The 18,074-nt window shown below is 32.1% G+C and overlaps 2 protein-coding genes across 2 annotated transcripts; both read left to right on the forward strand.

Moving 5' to 3' along the window:
- The first annotated feature begins 8,459 nt into the window (after nt 1-8,459).
- LOC107418654 (loganic acid O-methyltransferase-like) lies at nt 8,460-10,738 on the forward strand. Its single transcript, XM_016027353.4, has 3 exons — nt 8,460-8,617; nt 9,102-9,758; nt 10,079-10,738. Exons 1-3 carry the CDS (start codon nt 8,525-8,527, stop codon nt 10,436-10,438), a joined length of 1,110 nt encoding a protein of 369 aa, XP_015882839.3. The 5' UTR covers nt 8,460-8,524; the 3' UTR covers nt 10,439-10,738.
- Nucleotides 10,739-14,565: 3,827 nt separating this feature from the next.
- Nucleotides 14,566-16,488, forward strand: LOC107418648 (loganic acid O-methyltransferase-like). The gene is made up of 3 exons (XM_016027345.4): nt 14,566-14,724; nt 14,897-15,556; nt 15,883-16,488. The coding sequence occupies exons 1-3, from the start codon at nt 14,641-14,643 to the stop codon at nt 16,213-16,215; spliced, it is 1,077 nt and encodes a 358-aa protein (XP_015882831.2). The 5' UTR covers nt 14,566-14,640; the 3' UTR covers nt 16,216-16,488.
- The last annotated feature ends 1,586 nt before the right edge of the window (nt 16,489-18,074 follow it).

Raw genomic sequence — 18,074 nt, forward strand, 5'->3', positions numbered from 1 at the left:
ATCCATTCCCCTAGGCCAAGTTAGTAGACGTTGATTGTTCGGAGACGAGCTCGGCGTCTTGTTTATGCCTGAAAGTCCAAGAAGCTTTCCCTTCTTTTTCTCCCTACCTTGTATTATTCCTTTTATCTTTTGTTGTATTAAATTTCATATTTATTGGTATCTTGATAATGCTTTGCATACTGTTTTGGGACATTTATTTAATGATGCACTGATTTCCTGTTATTTATTTGAAGTGTTGCAAGTTTGTGGAGATAAATTGTAGTAAGATGGGAGGAATAAGAAGATATTGTTAGAAGTGTATTTTCTATGCAAGGAATTTTGTGGTAAATCCTACCCTTAGAGGAAATGATGCTGGATTTTCGTTAGAAGGTTCGGTGGTATTTTCCTAGGATCAGGATTCGTCTAGAGTTTCAATAAGTAATCTTGGACGGGTCCTGACATTTATTTATTTGTTTATGATATGCTACGAAGATCACGTAGTACTTCGTGTAATATATGTTTTAAAAAAGTAAAAGCTTATATAGTTGATTGACATATGTTTGGTAGATATCAGATGATTTTATGTTGACATCATTAATCATGTATTAATTATGAGCATTATGTACATTATTCGGTTGGTACTTTTAGTCTTACTTTTTGTTTATGCTTTTTTGTTTATGATATGATACATCTAGCATTATATATCTAAGCATTATTTATATAATATTTTTTTTATCTCTACAATTTAAATATATTATTTAATTCATTGCAAATAATTAATTTCTCTATATTAAATCCTTATGATATAATTTAATTATTATTACTATATAATAGTTTTTATATATTTTTAGATACATCGATAAAAGATAATAAAAAATTCATATTCTTTTAATCAATTATATAATATTACAATAATAAAAACATATATTTCTGAATACAACTAATAAAAGGTAAAAAAATCATATATTTTTAAATAATTGTTTCATTTAATATTGATTAATATTTTGATAGGAACATAAATAATAAAAAAAAAGAAAGATGATTTTTTACTAATGTTTTTGAAGGGAAATTGAAAGAATATGAGAATGATATGTGACATTGACTATTTTACTTTGATATATTATAGAGATAGATTGAAATATACTTTATAAATACTTTCGAAAAACCCTTCTATTGTTGTTGGTGTTGTTATTATTGTTGTTATTATTATCTTTTCGCGCTGAACTCATGTTCGTTTCTTTTGCTTTAAAGACAATTCTTCAGGCAAACAAAATAATAATAATAATAATAATAATAATTCTTTACACAAATAGTCACCTTTCGCTTTGGTTGTTGAAATTTAATTTTCTTATTTTTTTTTTTAAATGTCTCTTCATCCCTTCTCTCTCCTCTTTCACAGTGATTTTCTCTTCAAAAGTCGAACCATATGTACACTATACGATAAATACTGGCCTTTTGCCATTGTGCTATATATTCTCAAAGGGAACGGATGCATTATCAATGTACATATGGTTTGATTGGCGGTGTCTATCCAATCAAATGGCAGTTGGTACATGTTTGCAATGAAAATAAATAAATAAATAAATAAACATTATCTTCTTATTTATAGGTATATCGGAAATTCCATGGTTGTTAATTGTTTAATTGTTGCAATCTGACCGGTAAATGAAAGCGGCCCTTTCTTTTCTATGAATATTTTATGTGAATAAAAAAATACTACAGGTTTTCCTTTACATGCATATCACCAAAAAAACAAAAAAAAAAAAAAAAAAAACTATATATCATTATTGATGTTGGATTACCAATTAGATTTTTATACTATTTGATCATTTAAATGTTACTCTAAAAGTATTTATGTTTCTATATTAGATTTTTAATATACAAAATCAATTTTATTTTAGCATCAATTCTGCCGAAACTCATTCACTAAAAAAGTTTCATTGATATTCATTATCATTAAAGACATATAGCAAATCTTACAATCAACAAATTGCTTTGAGAGAGTGATGCGGCATTAAGTATGTTAGGTAGTGGTTGAGTAATCACTAGACGTTGTTGACTAAACACCTACTGAGCTGACCTGGATATATTTGTAGATTAGTTGTAAACGTGTAGGTGAGAGAAGCACGTGAAAGCACGCCAAAAGGGAGTCAAACTATGTTAGTCATTGAGACAGAAGTCTTGTTTTACATGCAACTTGGCACTAGCGTGTGGTTGTGTGTGCCTGTAATCTTCTTTGGTTTATATATACCTTGTCTATCCTCTGCAAGCCCGTGGACGTAGATAACCATGCATGAATTTATATATAAATTGACATATCTTGCCTCTACACGCTAGAATTTGTATATAAATTGGCATATATTTTCGTTAGCCATCATATATATACAAATTTACAAATAAAAGACGAGAAAAAAAAATAGTGAATAATAGATATGGAAACAGAGGGAACCAGGAAAGAACTCAATGAAGAATATCCAATGAAAGGTGGAGGTGGTCTTTACAGCTATGCCAAGAACTTCGAAATCCAGGTGTGTTTATGTATAAATTAAGTGAATTGCTTATTCCAAACAACTATTTATGAGAAAATTCCACAAGAAATTCAAATGAATATCATGAACAAAAAATATATCGTATATATCAAATTAAAGAGGCTTAGTATTGACAAAATTGCATTCTCTACATTAAAGCATCACTATATAGCAAAAAATTTATGAGCATACATAAGTATTTATCTGCATACTAACAAGTAAGTGTTCAATCTTATGAAACAGATATCAATAAGCAGCTTCTAATTGTGTAATAATGCGTTTGGATTGGAATTTTTTTTATGTAGATAGCAGCTTCTGATGCCACCAAACAGTTGACAAACATGGCAATCGCAGAAAACCTCGAAAAAGAAATCTTACTTAACTCCAAAACATTCCGCATTGTGGATTTGGGTTGCTCTGTTGGTCCTATTACATTCTTTGCGGTAGACACATTATAGTTGAAGCATTGGAGTCCAAGTACTAGCAGTGCCAAGAACTGAATTCTCAGAGCTCCGAGTTTCTTGTTCTCTTTAACGATCATACCACAAATGATTTCAACCTACTCTTGACTTCGCTCCCACAGAACAGGCCATATTATGCAGCAGGTGTGCCGGGATCTTTCTATGATCGCTTGTTTCCCAAGGCATATCTACACTTTGTTCATTCTTCTATTCTATTGCTGCCATCCTTTGGCTTTCTGGAGCACCAAAATAGTTGATAAACAAAAACTCTCCTGCATGGAATAAAGGCCAGATTCACTACATGAATTCAGGAGACGAAGTAGTTTGGGCTTATAAAGCTCAATTTTTGAAGCATATGGAGCAGTTTTTGCAAGTCCGGGCACAAGATATTGTGTATGGAGGATTGATGGTACTCATTATTTCTGGTATTCCTAATGGAATTAATCATTCTCAAGGTCTGCAATGTATGATTTTAGACCTTCTAGGCTCTTGCCTCATGGACTTGGTAAGAAAGGTAAGAAATATTAATACCATATACCATTAACTTTTGACCCATCTTGTTAGAGAAAAATATAAATAAAATGAAAGCACACATTCCATATGGTTAAGTTCAGTGGTAATTCAACTTGATATCAGAGACAGAAATCCAAAAGATCTTAAGTTCAAAACTCAACAACTCTATCCAAAATAAAATAAAAAAATTCAAAACTAAACAACTCCATCAATAAATAAATAAAATAAAAAATAAAAACACATCTAAGGATCTAGAAAGAAGGTGGGCCAACATATGAGTATAACTTTAAACTTTTAAGATTAGTGGTAATTCAACTTATCTGGAATATAGTTTCTAGTTTCTACTTTATGTTGAGTCTTGTTTGAGATGAGAGGAATAGTTTTGAACTATTTTGACCAAGTATGATATCCCCTTTTACTATGTATGTGCAGGGAATAGTTCTTGAGGAGAAAATGGATAGCTTTAATGTCAGGACCCGTCCAGAATTCCTCCTCCGGAACCCTAGACAGCCCTGATCCTAGGGAAATACCACCGAACCTTCCAACGGAAAATCCGGCAGCACCTCCCCTAAGGGATTTACTTACCACAAATTTACCTGCACTGAAAACACACTTCAAAAATATCCCCTTATTCCTCCCACAAACTACAAATTGGTTCCACAAATTCCAGCACTTCAAAATACAGTAATCCAGTGCAAAATAAATACAACAAGAATGAAAGAAATAGTACAACCGCAATAAAGAAGAACAGGGTACTTCACGAAGTAAAACAGCGAGGAAGATCAAGTCCGCTCCGAATGAACACCGACAACCTGGAACCTAGAGGAACGGAATTTAAGAGTGTGAGATGCTAATCATCTCAGTGAGCGACCCTACTACTATACCATATAATATCACAGTAATAAGTATAAATAATAATTATTTGGAAATAATAATTTCTCTCAAAACCCTTACAATTCTCTCAGTTGGAAAGGTTCCCCTTTTAAAACATTTTCACAAAACCCTTTATCCATACTCCCCGAAAACCAAGACATCACTTAAATACCAGAAGCGGTAACAATTATATTTTTCATTAACATTTTATTTTTAAAACACAGTTCTGAAAATCATTTGATGCACCCACTATATACCAGTGGCGCCAACAGTACCCAGCGTCCCAAGGTACCGCCAGACAGGAGGTTATAGAGAGAAACCGGCATACGGTCGCGTGGCGTCCCACAGCGCCGCTGCTAACCTGGTGTCCCGGCCAAAGGGGGGTGGCCGCCCTCTCCGATGGCATCCACAGGACACCCTCATAATATCAACCGCGCGCTACTCACACCCACCTGCGCGCTAATCACAACCGTGTGCACACTAACCATATCACATATACCATATCACATAATCAAAACACCAATACGTGCACGGTGCATCTAAAAATTATAAAATCCATAAATTTAAATCATAAAACAAATTTCACATTTTTCATAAGCATAGCGGGCATAATCCATCCGCTTGAACCGGGAAATTCTCCACAATTTCCTTATAATCCATACCATAAATTCCATGATTTTCAAATCCACCAACTCCCAAATCCATCAATTCAAATATCCACATTTTTTCCAAGCATAAATAATTTCTCGAAATATCATAATCAAATCCCATAATATTTTATGGGCATATTTCATAAAAATTGAAATCACCAACATAACCAAATATTTTCCTTGAAATATTTGAAAATCGAATCGTGCCCAATTTACCATTAAAACCACACCAATTTCAAAATCCTCAAAACCATAAAATAATTCCACACGGCATAAATTTGTAGAATTCGCATTTTCTTAAATCCAATAAATTCATAAATAATTCTACAATAAATCCAATAAATATTTGGCACATAGAAATTAAATTCCAAATATTTAATTCACACATAATATATTCATCAATTAAATTCCCCAAAATTAATTTGAAGGTGGGTCACTCACCTGGAGCACGCAATTAACCCATGATCCACTACGGGATCAATTCTACGACTCACCGGTGCTCCTAGAACAAAATTCACAGACAGTCAAATAAATTAATATTTTATTCGGGTAAATAATACCCGGTACCCGGGGGGTCAAAACACAAACGATAACTAAAATTTACGAATTATATACCGAATCGAAGCTCGAGTGATGCTAATCACAGATCCGGTCTTAATTTCCGATGATCGTACCCGACGGGGTCGGAATTTTATCGGGAAGCTTTTCGGGTTTCGGCTCTGCAATTCTCCCAAACCGTCGCGAATTGGTGGAAACGGAAGTCGGATTTGGGTTCAGGAGGTCGAACACTGCGGACTGGAGCTGGCCGGAATTTTCGGGTACTCGCCGGAACAGTAATTTCCGGCGGGCCGCCACGTCACCGGCAACCGTCGCCGGAACAGTAATTTCTGATGGTGGCCGTTTGCTGTGAAATTTTGCAGATTTGTAGATCGTGAGGAGAGCAATCCAACGGGACCGACGGTGAGCAAAACGGAGGTCGGACGGCGGAGAAATCACCGTTTGAAGATTTTCGACCCCTCGCCGGAAAACGCTCCGATCCCGGCGCGTCGGTGGTCCGATGGCCGTGATTTTTGGTGGGTAGGCCGGACTTGAGGAGAGGATGCTGGGTGTATGGCGCATGTACTGTATATCGGCCGGAATAGTGCCGATTCGCGGTGGCCGGCGATGGAGGGGAAAAATCGCCGCCAAACTTCGGACGTCCGATCCGGGCGCGTCCGGCGGCCGTTCGCCGTGAAATTTGGAGGTTTTGCCGGAAATGAGGTGGGCAAGCTTCCTGTCCGGCACGTGTACAGTAACTCGGCCGGAACAGTGGCAAAATCCGGTGGCCGGCGGTGGCTCTCTCTCTCTCTCTTTCTCTCTCCTCTCTCTCTTTCTCTCTCTTCTTTCTCTTTCTCTCTCTTCCCCGAGAGTTTTTCAAAATTAAAACCCTGCGTGACACTGTTCATGCCACGTAGACCACTCAGAAGCTGACACGTGGCATTTCACTGTTCACGATCCAAAACATTAAAATAATACAGATCCGATAAACTTCAAACGTCCATAACTTTTTAACCGGATGTCCGTTTTGAGCGTGCCGCTAGTCTGTGAACTCGTATCGACGAGCACTTCACAACCATGCATGAGTCAAAGCTCAATTCCCCATAAACAAAAAGTCAACTCCGGCACCCCTTGGACAGTTTGGACCGCAACTTGTTTCGTCCATAACTTTCAAACCGTAGCTCCGTTTTCGACGTGCTACCAGTCTACGAACTCGTGGCATCGTGCACTTCGCCACGGTGCCCTAGTCATCTCGAAATTCCCACCGAGTCAAAAAATCAACTTTTGACCCCTTTGGTCAACGATCAACGGTCAACCTCGGTCAACGTGCACGGATTCCGGTGCGATTTGGGACGGGGTGTTACATTTAATGTACCAATATATGAAATGTCTCCCCAAGAATTGGAAGCAGGTGTTGAAAGAAATGAGTGTTTTAGTATAGAGACAAGTGAATACATACATCATTCTTAGTCTGCAATGAATGCCAAAGTATTTGCATCTCACGTAAGAGCTTCCTTAGAGAAGATTATCAAGAAGCATTTTGGTGAGGACGTTTTAGGTGTGCTATTTGACTCTTACAGGAAGAAAATTGAAGAAAATCCCTCCATTTTCAAGTCAGTGAAAAAAGTCAATTTCTTTGTCCTCCTTAAACGCAAGGCAGCAAATTAACTTAGCATTAGCTAGCAACAACTTGCTTTCTTCACCCTTTTATATAATGTGTCAGTGTTTGTGTGTCGTTATATATATATATATATATATATATTATGGTTTTTTTTTTTTTGGTTATCATTAATTAATAAATAATGTCGGGAACATTTATATAAATTACAAATTATTAGCTTGATTATTGTTTTGAAAAAGATTAATTCTCTTATGGGTATTGATTAGTCCTCTTAAATTATGCCACTAACTTAAACATAGTAGTATAATTAGTCTTGATCAAATTGGTCTAAAAATGTCTCCAACTTAAAAGATAAAATAAATAATAATAGTTATAATAATAATAAAATAAAAAACGAAACAGAGAGTAATAATATGTATATATATACATATATATATATATATATATGTATATATAAAAATATATTTTTTTAAGTATTATACAGAAATTGGTTATTCTTGTTTGGTTGATTTCTTCTCAAACTGTTAGAAGGCTATAATTTTAACATATGCTCTGAATGCAATGGCCATAAATTTGGATCCTATCATAACTGATTTATTTTTATTTCTTATTTTTGTTTCTTATTTTTGTTTTGCCACAAAGGATTATGTGTGGCATAGGGCATTACGTACATACCAGAATGAAGAAATTAATTATTCTTGTTTAATTGTTTATTTGCCAAAAGCTTAGTGCCAGAAACTCATACAGGACAATATTATATGGCACTATTAGGACAATATTATATGGTACTATTTTATTCCATATATAGAGCATTCATCCATCAAAACACCTAAAGAAAAACCCAAAAAACGAAAAACAAGAAAAAAGCCTCTTTTCAACCTTTCCGGCTCTACAAAAATGTGTGTTTTCCATCATTTATTGCGGATTATGGGGTATAGCATTGACCATATATAGAATAGTTTATAGATGAAACTTTGAAAGATTATACATGCACTCAAACGAGGATATTGTAATATAATAAAATATGAAGAAAATTCTTTGTAATTATATTTTTGAAATATAAAGTTGTTAATTATATTCTTAGTCCAAGGTACTAATTAATTAATAAAAATATATACAAAGGCCGACTTTAATAAATGCCCTTGTCCATTTCTTAAGGAAAAAAAAAAAAAAATTGTCCTTTTCCCCTCTTGATATATTACAAATCACAATGACCGACTTACTTAAAATATTTAATTTGCTATGTCATTTTGTTGACCAGCTTATTAAATTGGTTCACTATAACTAGCAACTTCATGAACAATTAATCCTGAGAACATATACTTGCAAACCACTAAGAGAGAAATAGAAGAAAGAAGAGCGATGGCAACAGAGGAATCCAGGACTGTGCAAGAAGCATATCCAATGATGGGTGGAGATGGCCTCTACAGTTATGCCAAGAACTCTACACAGCAGGTCTACGTAATTATTTTATATAATATATGTGTATATATATATATATATAGATAAAGATGCTTTTATCTAGACCCTGGACTAAAGTTAAAATCCAAAGACAACGATCACAATTAGTGAATAGAAGCGCTAATAAAGGCGTTTATATGAATTTGTAAGCTGTTGTTAGAATTTATTTTAGTCCACGATAAGAAAATTTTCATACATATTATTATATAATTACAGAGATAGCTAGAAAAGCTTCTACTGATACTTTTGGATTGTGTGTAATTTGTTCTCCAGGCTTAATTATCTCATTAAGTCATACTGTTTAAGTTATGGACTATTGATGGTTACGGGTATATTTTGTCTATGAATCTATATATATATATATATATACATACATACTAACAATTATTGTAGTAGAAATGCAAGTAAATCAGCTTCTTGTTTGGATTGGCTATTATCAATTGTGAAATGAATTTGCAAACTTGGTACATTTTTGCAGAGAAAAGCTACCGATTCTGCCAAAGAACCGATAAAGAAAGCAATTGCAGAAAAGCTTGGCAAAGAAATCCTACAATCTTCCAAAACTTTCCGAATTGCAGATTTGGGTTGCTCTGTTGGACCCAATACATTCTTTGCAGCACAGAATATACTCGAAGCAGTTGAGTCCAAATACAAGAGCGAAGGATTGAATTCACAAATCCCAGATTTTCAAGTTTTCTTTAGCGATCATACCTCAAATGATTTCAACCTGCTTTTCACATCCCTCCCTCAAGACCGGCGATATTATGTAGCGGGTGTTCCTGGATCTTTCCATGGTCGCTTGTTTCCCAAGAATTCTCTTCACTTTGTTCATTCTTCTTATGCCATTCACTGGCTTTCTAGAGCACCAAAAGAGGTGGTGAACAAAAACTCTCCTGCTTGGAATAAGGGCCGGATTCATTACTCGAATTCGGGAGATGAAGTAGTTTTGGCTTACAAAGCTCAATACGATAAGGATGTGCAGCAATTTCTACAAGCCAGGGCACAAGAGATTGTATATGGAGGATTGATGGTACTCATTGTTCCTGGAATTCCCAATGGAACTCATCACTCTCAAAGTCTGCCTAGTATGAATTTGGAGCTTCTTGGATCTTGCCTCATGGACTTGGCAAGGAAGGTAAGAAATATTGATTATAGGCCAATTATAAATATATACTCAACTGAATTCGACTGTACTATTTGAAGCCTGATCCAGTCTAATATTGATTAAATCTAAAATAGTCTAAATTGACTGGATCAAACTAAAATAATCTAGTTCAATTGATCATTTCAAATGGACAATAAATTATATATGCAAAACTTAGTAATGAAAGGAATTTTTCTAACATTGTGCAATTTGATTTTGATATTGCTACCTTTTCTAAATAAATTTAAGTTATTTTGAATTAATTGCAAAATAAACTTAAGGATGCTACTCTTTTTCCTATATATTTTCAGGGAATGGTTAGTGAGGAGAAGGTGGACTCTTTTAATTTACCAATATATAACATGTCTCCCCAAGAACTAGAAGCTGCTGTTGAAAGAAATGGATGTTTTAGCGTAGAGGGAGTGGAATACCTACCTCTTGTGGTACCAAATGTTTCTGGTGAGTCTAAAATTAACGGCCAAGTTCTTGCATCGCATTTGAGAGCTGCCATGGAAGGGATAATCAAGCAGCATTTTGGTGAAGAAATCTTGGATTTGATCTTTGACTCTTACAGGAAGAAGATTGAAGAGAACTCTTCCATTTTTAATTTTGGGAAGGCAGTCCACTTCTTTATCATTCTTAAACGCATATCAGAAAATCAGCTTAGCTAGCTGGAATAAAGAAGCAAAGAGGTGGAGACAAATGAGGAGCATCTGATTGATCATTTTGTTTGCATATGTAGCACAAATAAATTAAGTTTCCTTTCTCTTATAATAAAACTTGGTCATGAAGGTCCATATTACTCAAAAAGCTATCTTCTAATATGTTGATGTGTCCCAATGTGAACTCCACACGTTCTTGTGAGGCGGCCGGGGCTAATAGGAGGGTCAACTAAATTATTATTATTATTATATTATTATTATTACTTTGCTTTTCAAAAGATAGTTGCAGAGACAACCAAATGGTAAATTTTTATTGTATAATAATTACAAGTTTTAATCTCATATTTTCAATATAAAAAATATAATATAAAATAAGATATATCACTATAAGAAGATTCAATATATATTTATATTTAATAATAAACTTGCACATGGCTTAGCTAATTTTGGTTTAGGTTGCTTGGGCTGTAACGAAACCTTGTATCTGGATTGGAGAGGGTCCGGCTTACTTCTTACATCCTTTCTCATTCTTCATCTAAGTAACTCTTCTTTTCTTTTTTATTTTATTATATTTTATTTTATATGTTAAAAGAATTGGAATATATACCTCATCGCACAGAAACGCTATGGAAAGGACCTGTCCGCCCCATATGGAAAGGACTTGAACGTCCCTTTTTTTCATCCGTTTAATGAAACGGTGCGTTTGGAGCTAGTTTGATAAAAAATAAAAATAAAAATAAAAAAAAGGTCCAGTTTCCTTCTCTGCTGCCCTCTCTAAAAACCAAAAAAAAAAGACAAAACAAAACAAACACCAGCTTCAGGTTCCTTCTTTCTCTGCTGCCCAACTCACCTATTTTTCAAAAAAAAACAGCTTCAGGTTCCTTCCTTCTGCTGCCCAGCTCATCCATTTTCAAAAAAAAAAAAAAAAAAACAGCTTCAGGTTCCTTCTTTCTCTGCTCCCCTTTCTCTGCCCGGCTCATCCATTTTCGGAAAAAAAAAAAAAAACACAAAACAGGTCCAGAAATGGTGCGTTGCCATCCATTTTCGAGGAAAAAAGAAAAAAAAAAACAGCTACAGGTCCTTCTTTCTCTGCTGCCTAGCTCACCGATTTTCGAGAGGGGAAAAAAAAAAAAAAAAAAACAGAAAACAACAAAACAAAACAAAAATATATTTAGAGAAACATAGGTGAGCTGGGCAGCAGAGAAAGAAGGAAGCGGATGTGCAAGTCCTTTACCCACTTACCTACGTCTCTTTTGGTTCAAAGTTACCTAACATGCAGCCATTTTTGACTACCTCACGTGTCAATAAATTATTTAATTTACTATAGTACAATCAATTTAAAAGTAATTTCAAATTGTTTGGTTTTCCAGAATTTTTCCAAATAACTTATATTATATAATTTATTAAAAAGAAAAACCAAATCAATATGCTGTCATGCTAATATTTAGTAAATTTATTTATCATTTAATGTCATATTAATATTTAATTTTTTATTTAGTATATAAATATATTTTTTCATTGATAAATAATTTTAATATTTATAATATTATTGCATAATAAAATATGCGCTAAAGTGACAACGTATTTATAAATATATATACATATATACAGCGCTTCCACTTCATTATTTTTATTAAAAAAAAAATTCAGGGATCCTTTGCTTTATAAAATTTGAAATATGATTTATGTCAACAAATAGTTATGTAAGTTATAATTTTTTTTATGTTTAAATATATTATTAATTAAAATATTTATATAATTTAAAGATGAATAAGTAAAATTTTAAATAAATAATTCCTCACTCGAAACCATTTTTATAACTACCTAACGTGTCAATAAATTATGTAATTTACCATTTACAATCAATTTAAAAGCAATTTCGCTTTTTTTTTTTCTACAACTTTCCAAATAACTAATAGTTTGTAATTTATTGAAAAAAAGGGGGTTAATATGTTGTCATCACAAAATATTATTAAAATATTCATTAATTTATTTATCAAATATAGTTGGTGATATGATAATATTTAATTTTTTTGATTTAGTTATCTATTTAAGAATTTGTTTATCTATGTTTTAATTATATAAACATAACAATTAATAATATCATAACATATATTATTTGATAAATAAACTTAATAAATACTTTAGTATCTATAGCATTACTATAAAATAAAATATGTGCTGAAATAGCAATTTATTTATATATATAGCACTTCCACTTCATTTTATTTAAAAATAAATAAATAAATTTAGGGATCCTTTGCATAATAAAATTTAAAATATGACTTGTGTTGATAAATAGTTATATACAATTAACATATTCATATAATCTAAATATGGATAAATGAATTTTTAAATAAATAAGTGAATAAAACAATCAATTAAATATTATAATATTTTTTCATATTATTTAGTAAACAAATTTGGTGAATATTTTTTTTTTTAACTTTAGCATTATTGTTTACATATGTGAGTTTTTTTTTTTTTTGGCAAAATAATTATTTGAGCTATATATATATATATATATATTTTGAATAATATTAGAACTATCAAATAACCTACCAAGATGTCAGTGCCATATATTAATATTTGATCAGTTTCCATTTAGTTATGCTTATTCCTCTAAGAATTCATTTATCCATAACTAAGTTATATTCAATAAAATATTAACATATAATACTTAGTATAATTTTAGTAGATTTATTTGTTACATTTAGCATTACTCAGTTTTTTTTTTTTTTTCCCCAATCATATGTAAGTTATATGGACTAATTCCATACATCACGATGTTTGAGAAAAATTTTTAACAAATATTATCTTGTCTATTGAATGTATAAACTTATCAATGTATTAGTTATATGGATAATTACCCATAACTTCTCAATACTTATCCATCATTAGATGTAGTAAGATTATATTTGGATTGAAGAAATAAAAGAAAAACAAATGATTCGTTAATAAGGAAAGGAAACGAAAAGAAAAGAAATGAAAATACTTATTAATATATATATATATATATATATATTTTTTTTGAGGGATGATTAGTGAATGTAAAGGGGGAAACCCAAAAAAAAAGAAAAAAAAGAAAAAAAAAGGGGGATATGAAAGGCGTAATAAATATTTTCATACACTAATAATAAGGATAATTTTGGCATATTGAAAAAATTTATACATTTTCCTACATTTTCCTTCTGTTTTCTATCACTTTTCGGAGGAAAACAAAGGTAATTAAAATAAAAAAACCAATTCCATTTTTCTCTTTTACTCACGTCACATTTTAACCATCCAAATAAAGAATTTAAATTATTTATTTACTGTTCCCTTTTATTCCATCAATCCAAAAGATACTGAACCAATCTACTTGACGGCGATTAAATAACAACAACAATAATAATATATCTATTTATTAAAAATAAAATAGTGATGGATATGTAAATTACATCTAATGGATTCAAATTTAGACTCTAATTCCTACATTAATGTGAACATGCAATTTGTTTAAAATTTTGAAATCCCAATTGAATTTAAAATTAAAATGAAGTAATTAACAAAGTTTAATAATATTCTTAAGTTCATTAAAATAAAATATATTTTAGCTTTTTCCTGTTAATATATAAATAAATAAATATATATATATATATATACAGCAGACTTTTATTGATTCTGACCACATAATGATAGATCGTCGAACAAAGTTTAATTATATTTTTTGCTCATTACAATGAATTATATATAATTTTTTTCTGAGATATATATATATATATATATGCAGCAGACATTTCTTAATTATGACCACACAATGAGAGATCATGCGAGATATGAGATAAAATTAAATGGCTCTGGACCACCCTTTAGGAACTACCTATTTTTATATTATTTTTTCATAAATTTTTTTAATTAGTAACAAAAACATATAAAAAAATTAAAGTTTTAAACCATATAAAATTATGTAAATTACCTTATTACTATATGTCAACAATTTATACAAGAAGAATGAAAACCACCTGATTTTTTTGGCAATATAGCCCCCAACTTTGACACGTTGACCATCTAGTCCAATTGGTAAAAGTTCACTATAAGGGATGGAAGACTTTTCTTTTCTTTTACCTTAAGGGATGGAAGACTTCTTTCTCCCTATATATGTACTCTTCGTTACCAACTTGTTGAATGCATTGCAGTAACAAAAGCATAAGAGGTGGTTAAGCAGAGAAATGGCAGATAAACATCAACAAGTAATATTTCCTGTGATTGGTGGATCTGGTGAGTATAGCTACAGCAGACACTCAGCCTTTCAGGTGCACTTTCTTTTCCATTATCACTTTCAATTTTATTCATTTTCTAAGTCAATCCATTTTGTTTGTTTTCGGAGTTATTCAGTCCAAAATACTTGTTACAATTTGAAATATGTATATATATCTATATACATATATATATATATATACACCAATGTTTCATTTGGTTGTGTAGAGAAATGCTGTAGAGGCTGCTAAAGAATTGATCAACAAGGCAATCGCTGAAAAACTTGATTTCAACAGCTTTTCTTCTTCAAAAACTTTTAGAGTTGCTGATTTGGGGTGCTCAGAGGGTCCGAACACATTCGTAGCGGTGCAAAACATTGTTGATGCAGTGGAGCTCAAGTATCAAAGCCAAGGACTCAGTTATGAGCAACTTCCTGAGTTCCAAATCTTCTTTAGCGATGTCAATTCCAATAATTTCAACAAGCTTTTCGCTTCCCTTCCTCCAGAAAGAAGATACTTTGCAAATGGTGTGCCGGGTTCTTTCCATGGTCGCTTGTTTCCTAGTGCCTCTTTACACTTTGTTCATTCTTCTTATTCTGTCCAGATTCTTTCTAGAGTTCCAAAAGAGGTGGAGGATAAAAATTCCCCTGCTTGGAACAAAGGGAGGATTCACTACTGTAATGCTTCAGATGAGGTTTTCAAGGCTTACGAAGCTCAATATTTCAAAGACATGGAGAGCTTCTTGAATGCTAGAGCTAAAGAGATAGTGCATGGTGGTTTGATGGCCCTTATTGTTCCATATTGTCCAAATGGGACACCTCACTCCGAAGTTTTTGTCAATAGGGCAATAGAACTTCTCGGGTCTAGCTTCATGGACTTGGCCAAAAAGGTAAGCCATATGATTGCCATTTCGAAAATATATTAATTAGTACAACAAAAATTGAAAAAATAAATTAGTATTTAATCTATTTAAATGTTGGACTATGCTGAATTGAATTATAGTAGATTGAATTGAACTTTTTTTTTTTATAATTTTTATTGATTTATAATCAAAATAGTCTAATTCAAATAAATGCAGTCCAATCTAGTATTCCAAATGAGTCCTGATCATCCATGAATTACTAAAACCTAATGAGTGAACATTTTTTGAGACAAATGTTGTGCTTTTGTTATGTAGTAACTTTTATCCTCTTGTTCTGGTCTTTGGTGATACAGGGAACTATAAGTGAAGAGAAAGTTGATTCTTTTAACCTACCATTATTTAATGCATCTTTCCAACATATAGAAGGAGTTGTGAAGCAAAATGGCTGTTTCACCATAGAAATGGTGGAGAACATACCTCAAGTAAAGCCACAACCCGAAGTGTTTGCGTCTACCATGAGATCCGGCATGGAGGGAATGACAAAGGGCCATTTTGGAGATGAGTTTAATTTAGACGAGCTGTTTGATTTACTGAGCAAGAAATTTGAAGAATCATTGATCTCTACCTTTGAGCAAGAAAAAGCACTCGCTCTGTTTGTTCTGCTCAAACGCGTAGCAAACAATTAGAAAAAAAGAGCTTGTGGGTTTTTGGGGATGATTATGGAGCTAATTTAAAAGTTCCTTTTCAGGTTAGTTACTAGCTAGGAGTGCATATTAGGATTTCAAGTAGTTCTTGAAGCAAAAGAGATTGAGATTAATAAAGCCTCTTACCTTGATCTTGGGGCCTATACTTACCTTTATATGTTTAGGCAGTTGGAGATGTACCAACTAAAGAGTACTGATATGTTGTTGGTGTATTTGTTGGAAAAATAATAAATTACAAATTACAATTCAAAAGAAGTGACCTTTAAATTTCTGTTATTAAAAATAGATAAGCTGTATTTGCTAAAAAAAAAAAAAAAAAAAAAGAAGAAGAAGAAGATAAGTTCCAATCCAAAAATATGCAACTAAAATTATGATCAAACCAACAAAGCTAAAAGTAAGCCATCCTTCAAAAAAGAATAGCTACCATGTGCTAAGTTTAAATGGAGATACTGTAAAATGGAAAAATTAATAATAATGCTGCCAATCACATTTGCAAACTACGAAAAGACAGAATTTAATTTTTAATTTTATTTTACAAAACAGTTTTATAAAAATTATTTTAAAAAACATTATCAAAACCCCAACAGGCTGCTAGGGGCCCCAACTACACCTTTATCAGGGGGTTTTCAAAAAACTTGGAGGCTATTTTTGAAAATAGCTGGTTTTTCATGTTTTTTCAAACTCCCCCAACATCTTGTTGGGACATGATGAGAAAAAAATAAAAAATAAAAAAATAAAAAACCATAGATTTATCTTACTAGATCTTGAAGTTGAGTTTAAACTTCTTTCTTATATAAAACATTATCAAAATGGATATCAATATGAATATTTTTTATTTTTAATTAAATGTATGGTGTTTTTAGCTCGCTAAATGGGAACCAAAATAACAATGGAAGGCAGAAGTAGAGTGAATCAACTGTGATTAATTGTTGGCATTGAAAGGTTAAAAGCTAAAGTGTTTTTTTTTTTTTTTTTTTTTGGGTCAAAAAAGATGAAGGCAGTTTCAGTACCAAACTATAAGTGATGGTTAGAATTTTCATTATTTGAAATGTGGGCTTCTCTCTTCCTAAAGAACACTAGCCCAAATATTCCATGAACCTAAGCTCGGTACAATTGAATTGGGCTAATTTTTTTTATAAATGCAGTTGAATCCCGTCTTCCAAATAGGCCCATGAAGAAATATTACATCCTAATCATTAGAGATGTACAGCTTAATATACACTAAAGTCGAAATGATTACTTGTTGATCTTCAAGCCACAGAAATCCCCCGGTTTTCTGTTCTTTTATTTTTATTTTATTTCATTTTTATTTTTATTTTTATTTTTTTTCACTTCTCCCTCACTCTTTTTGTATTCATTTTATTCTGGGTTGTGGTACTGGCCCCAAACAATACCATGCATATCAGGCCATTATAATTCTAAAAACACCACGAGTCTAACCATATGGACTTATTTCCCAAATGTGAGCTCATCAAGTTTGGGAGACGACACATTGGTTTTGGCCCATGTACAGCCCACACATGGAAAAAAGTTCACAAATCATTTTCACATGATAAAATAGTGAATTAAATTATCCTACCAAAAAAATTGTGATTATTTAATTACTAAAGATAATTCTCTCTTCTGGTATTTGGAAACTGAAAGTAAGATGAAGTAGCAAAAAAAAAAAAAAAAAACAACAATAAATCTGAAAATAAAGAAAAGAACATTTGAAATGACAGTTTGAATTCAATGATATTAAACCTAAGGTATATGATTTTATCTTTCAGATTCAAATTTAACTTGGTTATTAGAATTTAATATATAATACACACAACATATGTCTATGATGCATGAAACAC

The sequence above is a fragment of the Ziziphus jujuba genome, chromosome 2 (assembly GCF_031755915.1).
Source record: "Ziziphus jujuba cultivar Dongzao chromosome 2, ASM3175591v1".
NCBI classification, from domain to species: Eukaryota; Viridiplantae; Streptophyta; class Magnoliopsida; order Rosales; family Rhamnaceae; genus Ziziphus; species Ziziphus jujuba.